Genomic DNA, 8376 nt, shown 5'->3' with positions numbered 1-8376 from the left:
TAATAAAGTGCCCATCAGTACTTAATGGTTAAATATTAGAGATTATTAGTAACTCCTGAGCTGTATTATCTAATTCCAGTTACATTTAGAGAAGTTTATATTAGCTCTCGATCAACTTCAACAGTAAAATGCTGTTTACAGATTGTTGCATGTGTAATAATAATAATACAATAATATAATATATGGTAGGCTTGGCTAGTCTAGTCATTTTTTTATGAATTAGGTCATTTTGCATAGTATTTTTTTTCAAATAACGACTGTACTTTTACTGTGAGTACATTTACTGTATACAGTTGTATTGATACTTAACGCTTCGTTTACGAGGAGTCATTGAATGCACCACACGTTATAGGCTGTTGTACTGAAGTTGCCCACAGGAGCTGAGAGTCGGCTGTCCAGTAAACTGATACAGGCTAATGTGCGGAGGACTGCAGCGACCGCAGGCAATCTTGACGCTTCTCTCGCAAATCTAAGTGATTTTGGATCCTATATTTTTTTCTTGGACGAAGGAAAATGTTTTAGTTTAAGATTTTTTTCTACTATGACTTTACTATCTACCTAGTTTAGAGTTTTTCTGTGAAACCTGTGACATCTGCAGCCTTCTTAAAGTTTCCATAATTCTACTGGGGAGAGTGTTTTTTAATCTGCAGAGCTGCAGCCATGCAGCAGGAGCTTTTATTTAAAGTCCTGGTCATCGGGGACTTGGGAGTCGGAAAAACGTCCATCATCAAGCGGTACGTCCATCAGATCTTCTCCCAGCACTACAGAGCCACCATCGGGGTGGACTTCGCCCTGAAGGTGCTGCAGTGGAACAATGACACTGTGATCCGGCTACAGCTGTGGGACATAGCAGGTCTGTCTAACTTTTTTAACTAGTTAAAGTGTGTGTGTGTGTGTGTGTGTGTGTGTGTGTGTGTGTGTGTGTGTGTGTGTGTGTGTGTGTGTGTGTTCTTGGATCTCTGGAAACAAAAACCTTTTGTTTCACTTTCAGCAGTTGTGAAAACCTGTTAGTTGTTAAAGCTACTTCTGGAAATAAGCTTCATAAAGGAGTTTAAGAGCATTTTTAGGAAAGGAAGTGTGTGTGTGATAAACCAGTACAGGAAGATAATATTAACTGGTTTCCAGTACAGTTAACTCCATTAAGAGGGTCAGTATGTTGAAATAAGACAGGAAAAAATAACTATTTTACTTTTAGGACTTACAAACATAAACTTAACTTGGTAAGATGGGGATTTTTTGAGTGAGTGATGTGAACTCGGTGTGTGTCTGTCCACTGGATGCCTGGGTCCCTCCCTGTCATTTGATGCCTGGTTGAGGAATGTAGATCTTGTGCCTGGCTGTGACTCAAGTGATCCCATGCTCATAATATCAGTCACATGATGGCGGCTTCTGTAGAATAAACACACACGAACACACAAACTCATACTCCTACAGTATATCTGCCACTGATAAACCATGCCGTGAGTTAATTTAATTATATGGGCTTGAAAGGTGTCTTTACATGAACATGTGTGTGTCTGATGGTTGTCCATCCGTCTTAGGACAGGAGCGGTATGGGAACATGACTCGTGTCTATTACCGGGAGGCGGTGGGAGCACTGGTGGTGTTTGACGTGACAAGGGCCTCCACGTTCGATGCCGTGCTGAAGTGGAAGGATGACCTGGACTCCAAGGTCAGACGACGGCTCCGTGAGCTCCAAAAAGTCGACCCACCTGTGGTCTACAACTGATAGAGATGCTTAAACTGAGGCTTTCTCTCTCTGTCCTGTCTTTCTGGCCCTTTTTGTAATCGTCTAAAAATCATATTATACCTGCACATGGGCCAACGGCCACACTACAACAGTTTATGTTTAATTAAGTTTAATTTACTCATTTTGTTAAATGTGGTCGGCATAATGTTTTGTATTTGAGTTATGTTGTTGACGTCATTATTAAACAGAATTGATCAAGTTTTATGTCAGATATGTCGACCGTGCTCTATATTAGCTCCTTTACCCTTCACCCTGAACCACCCTGAGGTGGTTTGATTGTCAAGAGTAACAATGGCACTGTTTCTGGAAAGAGATGAATTTAGGAGCAGCTGGTGAAACCAGCTCCTGAGTTTCACAAGCTTTATTTATAAAATGTCAGGCAAATATTCAGAGTACATTATTTGTGAAACTGTGGGGGACATATTAAAAATGAGAACATGCTCAGAACAGTTCTTAGAGGCACAATTGTGTGACAGCTCCAAAGGCCAGGACCCTATAAAAGTACAGGTCTTAATTAAATCTGCCATGCTACTGAAAGGGTATAAGAGGTATCAGAAGTGCTCAAGATGTCAGTGTGCTTTAATCACATTGCTTCCCCTCACACCTTTTTGACACTGGACTTGAGGGGGAATTTCTGTAAAGATGTAAAGAGAGATGAGAAATGATAATCGTTCAAATACTTTCTCAGCTCAGAACACCTGACCGGCTGCTGCGTGAAAAGAGCATGATGGTCGGATTAAAGGTTTTGAAAACTTACAACGAAAAAACTGTCAGTTCGGCTAAGACGCTATTCAACCATCCACATATAAACTGACAGCAAAAAGTGGCTTGATATCTTTATAACAATGTATCAAATGTAATAAACAAACAAACATATGAACAAAAAAGTGACTATGTGAAACTTGTCATTAATAGTGATGAAGTTTCAGCTCACTGTTCAGCTGTCTGTAACTTTACTGTTTTGTTCTCTCCGCTCTCATAATGTTGTTGTTTGCTGCAGCTAAAGCAAATGATATGTCTATGTTGTGTTCCGCTGGCTCCAAGTTATTGAAGGTTTAACTCTCTGAGACTGAGGATTCGACACACTTAGTTCAGTCACTTTTTATGTGCACATCCGAGTCCATGAATCAAACTGTCATGATGGTTTTTCATAACACCTTCTGAATGTCACGTGAGCACACTAGTTCTTTTTTAGCACACTGACATGTTTATGTTAGAGGACTATTGAATACATACTTTACTTAGAGATAGATAAGATGGTAGATAAGGGTATATTTTACATCAAAATGTTATATAGTAAGCTATATGATGGTACCGTTTGTACAACCGTCATGTAATCTGTTTTTCTTCTTTCCAAAGGTGACTCTGAACCATGGCAGGCCAGTTCCAGCTGTACTCTTGGCCAACAAGTCAGACCAGCTGGGTTCTCAGCAGCCAAAACTCGACTCCTTCTGCAGGGAGAACGGCTTTGTTGGCTGGTTCGAGACCTCTGCAAAAGTACGAGAGGGGAGACGCAGGACGTGTGACTTTATTTTTAATTACTGCTGCAGAGTTAGATCAATGCCATAGATATATTTTCCACTGATCAGTTGGTATACAAGAGATTTCTATGCAAATGTAGGCCAGTGATAAAAGGTTGTAGGCCTTGGTTGATTTACCAACAGACTAAAGACTAAAAGACTAAAGATTAATTTAGAGCTAAATCAAATAGTTCGTAGTCATCTGTCCTATACACAATTTACACATTCAGATGAACTACATATTTGCTAGTCAGCAAGCCAACTCTGTAGTGCAGGTACTTAAAGTTAGAGAGCATTATTTAATGAGACAAACAGGGGAATGTCTGCAGCCTAGTGTGAATTAGCCCTCTGCTTTTTCCTCTCATTCAGAGTCTGTCTAATGAGTTACACACCAGAGTGCGAGTCGGAGATGGTAGTGTAGCTGGTGAACGCAGAAGCTCAGCAGACAGGTCAAACAGCTCAGCACACAAAGAATTACAGAGAGTTCGAAACAGTGTGTGACATTGAGGCTTCTCCTTAGTTCGGTGTGTAAAGCTAGAATGAAAAGACAAAGAAGTGTTTTTCATACTCTATATTTTCCATTCTGTCGGTGATTATGACATACAGGAGACACTCTGTGAACATTTGTAGCTTCTGAGGGAGAAAACTGACATTAGGACACAGCAAACAGCACATTTCTGTCTACCTGGCTGTCATAGCATCATCAAAGCAAAGCGAAAGGTTAAGAGCGGGAAGATACAAGCATAGAGCATTCACTCGCTGCTGTCATGGTATTAAAGGGAGACCTTTGAAAGAGCAAATAATACACAGCACCTCTTATTAAAGAAAAGTAGAATTCTTAAGCAATAAATCACACTGCTGAAACTCAGACATTTGGTCTAACAGCCTGACTTGGTCTAATATGAGTAGCGTGTAGTGGCTGATGTTAACCAGCTTTAGACCTAACTGACATTTTTGAGTCTGTTGTGCTGCTGTTACAGTGTTTTAACAGGATAGATAAATAACGGTATTTGTTTTTTATCTCTCAGCCATTTTAATGGTTTTATTACAAAAATAAAACTAGAATTACTGCTGTGTTTTTGCAGAACATCATGGTGTCACCGTGAAGTTGACCTTTGACCGTCATCATTTCATCCTCTTTGACATTTGTGTTAAATAGTTTCATAATTAGCCTATTAATTTGTGAGGTGTGGCCAAAAACATGTTTTGTGAGGTCACAGTGACCTTGACCTTTGACCTTTGACCACCAAAGTCTAATCAGTTCATCCTTGTCCTAGTTAATGTTTGTGCGAAATTTGAAGAAAATCCCTACTTTCATGGCAACCCAACTAATAGATGTCAAGATATTTCACTCTGTCAACCTCATGGTGGCGCTACATGAAAAGTCAGGGGCTCACCAAAGTCAATAGGATTCGTCCTCTGAGCGATGTGAATGTGGCAAAGCATTCAATGGCTGTTTTTTTTCCCCTCACAGGAGAACACAAACATCGAGGAGGCAGCACGCTGCTTGGTAGAGCACATCCTGAACAATGAGGAGAGCCCGGTGGCAGAACGAGACCCCGGCTCCCTCGTCCTGTCTGGATACTCTAACACCGCAAAGGATCATCTCAACTGCTCGTCATGCGTGAAATGGTGACTCTTTAAAGACCAGTCGCAGACAACCGAGGAGTTAACACCTGTGAGGCCTCGGCCACAGAGATAAGTTTGGCTCAGGGACTGTTTGTTAAAAGAATGTGTCCATGTGCTGTGTTCACACTGCAGGCCAATATGATACCTGGCACACAAAATAGAGAGTTTTAATGACGTTTCAGACATGATTCTTGTAGATTCTTAAAAATTTGTATGTTTTGTTTGTAATTTATGGTAAAAGAAAAGTCTGAAATTATTTAAATTCTTGGAAGATATGCATTAAATGTGATATGTGTCAGATGTGTGGCAACCTTTTAGTTTTATAGTTGTAGATAAAAACTAATAACACAGGTTCATTCGTTATTTCTTTTCTGCCATGGACTTTGTACAGACTTATTTTTTCTGGTAAAGGTATTAAAAATATCTTGTTGTTACATTTGCACAAGAAAAAATGGTACACACAGTATTTAATATATACAGTTTCTGCATGATTCTCTTTGCTTGCTTTGAACATATCTGACACTGTGACCTTGACATTTGGCTGAACTGCCAGCTCCCAGTGGTATGGGTTTTCTCACTCTTACATAACGTGGAAAAAATCCAAATTTTGGCATTTTTCTCTGCAGTGTGGACACAGACATAAAAAACATTAAGCCTTCTCACATTCTTTGCACTTTTGTTCAGCCCACTTTCATGCCATCTCTATTAAGTCAAAGGATGTGAGGGAGAGAAATTAAATCTTTAAAAAATCTGAACGCAGATGAAACTGCAGTTCTGAAGATGTCTCTTGAATCTGCATATTGTGGATTTAATGTAAGTGCGCCTACATTAAAAACATCTTCAATTGCATTTGAGTTTAGCTGAGTGTGAGGGAACTGACTGTACCACAAGCTGTCAAAGGCCTGAGAGCCATTTTCTATTAGTTTCATCAAAACTGAAACAGTGTCTCTGTCCACACAATCCCCACATTTGAGTGTGACCTGTCACAGATTTCACAAATTACCTCTGCAGAATCAGTTTACTGGTTCAAAATGAAGGATTACATTGCAATTTGACCAGATTTGTCTGCTCATTCTTGACCTTTGAAACAGTTTGACAAAAAAAAGTACACAGATATACAGCATAACAACTGGTTATCATGGTCACATGAAAACTACTGAGCAAACTACCTGGTGAGAAGACCATGATATGCAGTTGAAATCTCAGGAAAAAAAGCTGGAAAGTGGACCACAGGATCCTTTTCTTTGACATACAGAGGCTTCAGAAATTATTTAGACACCTTCACTCGTAGCACAGTGTATTATGTTATGGAATGAATTTAAGATGGATAAAATTGATTTAAAAAAAATAAAATCTACACTCAGTAACACTGAAGAAATTGAAAACATGCTTCTATAAAGTGACTGATAGACTTTCCAAGAAGAAATGTTAACAAATGACAACTAAGAGACATAAAACCACCATGAAGAGACGCAAAACAACTGCAAAAACACACAAAATGACTACAAACAGACAAAATGTCCCCAAAGAGACAAAAGAATCAGGGCTCGAAATATGAGTCTTGGCACATTTTTACTAATTTTACAAATGTGCCCCCCTTCTCTGAGTCTTTGTCCCAGTCTGCAGATTGTCTCCCCTCAATCTTCAGAGACAGTCGTCATGGTGAGTTTGTCAAATTGTGATTAATGTTGCGTGTTTTTTTTGCTCTTCTGGGAGACGAGGTTTAACCGGTTCTACTTGCATGAAATGAACAAATGTCTAGTGACTTGTTGAGTTTGTGTTGACTTGTGTCCGACAGTTTACTAGCCTCCTATCTGTCATTACAGAGGTCAGAGCCTACTATCCATCTGCTGAACAGTACAGCCTTGCTTCATTGCAAATGTGATGTAAGAGGAATCCTTTTGTGTAAGATTAATACTCAGCATCTGAAGGATGCATTCTATGTATTGATAACTGGACTTTTCATATATAAAGACATTTTCTTTCACACTTGATCATGAACTGATGGACTGGAAAATCTGTTCTTCCATGCTACAGAGAAAAACACACAAGAATCCTCTGAGGGCAGAAATAAACATAAATGTTTTAGAGATAATGGAGGAGAGGCAATTTAGCAGATATGTCCATTAAATGGACTGTTTAATTAGTTGATAAAACCTAAAGGCTATTAGTGAATTGAAAAGTTCTTTAATTAGGAATGGCAGTGGTGAAGTGTAAACCGCTTTATGAAGTCTGTGGTTCTTCTAGCACTACTCTGTCTTTTTCCACGATGTAGCATTATGCATGTATGTATGGTTTCTCTCCGTGATTCCCATTTTTATTCCAAAATTAACATAAACATCCTGAAAAGGTGAATATTTTACTCTAGATATGAATAACTTGACTCGCTGTCAAACTGTTGGCTCTATTGTTGGTACGAGATGTTCTAAAAACCCTAAAATCAATGTCTTTCCAGTCAAAAACATGATATGCGCTACTCTTTTCTGCACAGCAAGGACAGAACAGCCTTTGTTGAGTCTGCCTCGAGTGTTGTTTGATATTCCATGTTTTCAAATTAGGCATCTGCTTTATATTTTACTACACTGCCTTTGATGTGTAATAGCCTGGCCTTGTAATGCAACACATTTGTAACTGCGTTCTCTGTGGACCAGACTACATGCAGTAAAAAAAATAATTAAAAAAAATAATCTGTGATGCCATGTACACTGCAACATACATCTTCAGCAGCTTCCACTCAGCTTCTCTGCATGGATCAAAAGACATGTCACATCCACTCAGCTCAAATCAACACGTGTCACCCGAAAAAATACTGAAATCATGTGATTCACAAGGAGAGCAAGAGGGCTGAGACAATTCATCAATCGATCTGCGCTCATTTTTATAATCCTCCCTTGCTCTGACAAAATAAAACTTCTGGAAATGTCAAAATAATCGGTCCTTGACAGCAATATCTCCTGCTGTTACATATACTTAAAAAAGCAACTTCCCTCTGAGGGATATTGGACATATGTCCCATAAATATGCCAAATAAAGAGCAGTGAAATCAATATTAATACACTGCTGAGTAACAGAGCTGTAGCCAAAGTCCCTGCAGGGGCTAGCTTTAGTTGTGTGAGTATTTTTGTGTGTTTAGGGAGAACATTTAGACTTATACTGGGAATGTTGGTGGAACTAAATGAATCAAACTGGAACATTCCTGGGAAATTATTGTTAAGTTACAAGAAATGTCAACAAACTGTGACCATCACAGGAATGATAAAGGCTTGCTGGGGGGGGGGGTTACAGTCACATTGACGTAGGAATGTTGTGATGTAATTAAGAAAAACATAATATTACTACTGTAAAATCATAAAGATAACCATAAAATAGATCACAGCAGGGATATTTTAAGTCATTATAGATAGACAGTAGGAATCCTGTTGAAGCAAGCATCACACAAACATGTTGTGTTGATAACATCATGGATTTTCCTCCCTA

The 8376-nt window shown here is 39.1% G+C and overlaps 1 protein-coding gene across 1 annotated transcript; it reads left to right on the top strand.

The window, feature by feature from the left end:
- Positions 1–409: 409 nt before the first annotated feature.
- rab38c (RAB38c, member of RAS oncogene family) lies at positions 410–6900 on the top strand. The gene is made up of 4 exons (XM_023429350.2): positions 410–853; positions 1542–1672; positions 3110–3247; positions 4745–6900. Exons 1-4 carry the CDS (start codon positions 661–663, stop codon positions 4904–4906), a joined length of 624 nt encoding a protein of 207 aa, XP_023285118.1. The 5' UTR covers positions 410–660; the 3' UTR covers positions 4907–6900.
- The last annotated feature ends 1476 nt before the right edge of the window (positions 6901–8376 follow it).

Source organism: Seriola lalandi, unplaced genomic scaffold (genome assembly GCF_002814215.2).
Source record: "Seriola lalandi dorsalis isolate HSWRI2012SDOR001 ecotype SW California unplaced genomic scaffold, Sedor1 jcf7180002054893, whole genome shotgun sequence".
In the NCBI taxonomy this organism is placed as follows: Eukaryota; Metazoa; Chordata; class Actinopteri; order Carangiformes; family Carangidae; genus Seriola; species Seriola lalandi.
Note: the sequence above shows the minus strand (reverse complement) of the source record. Positions and strands in the feature narration are given on the sequence as shown.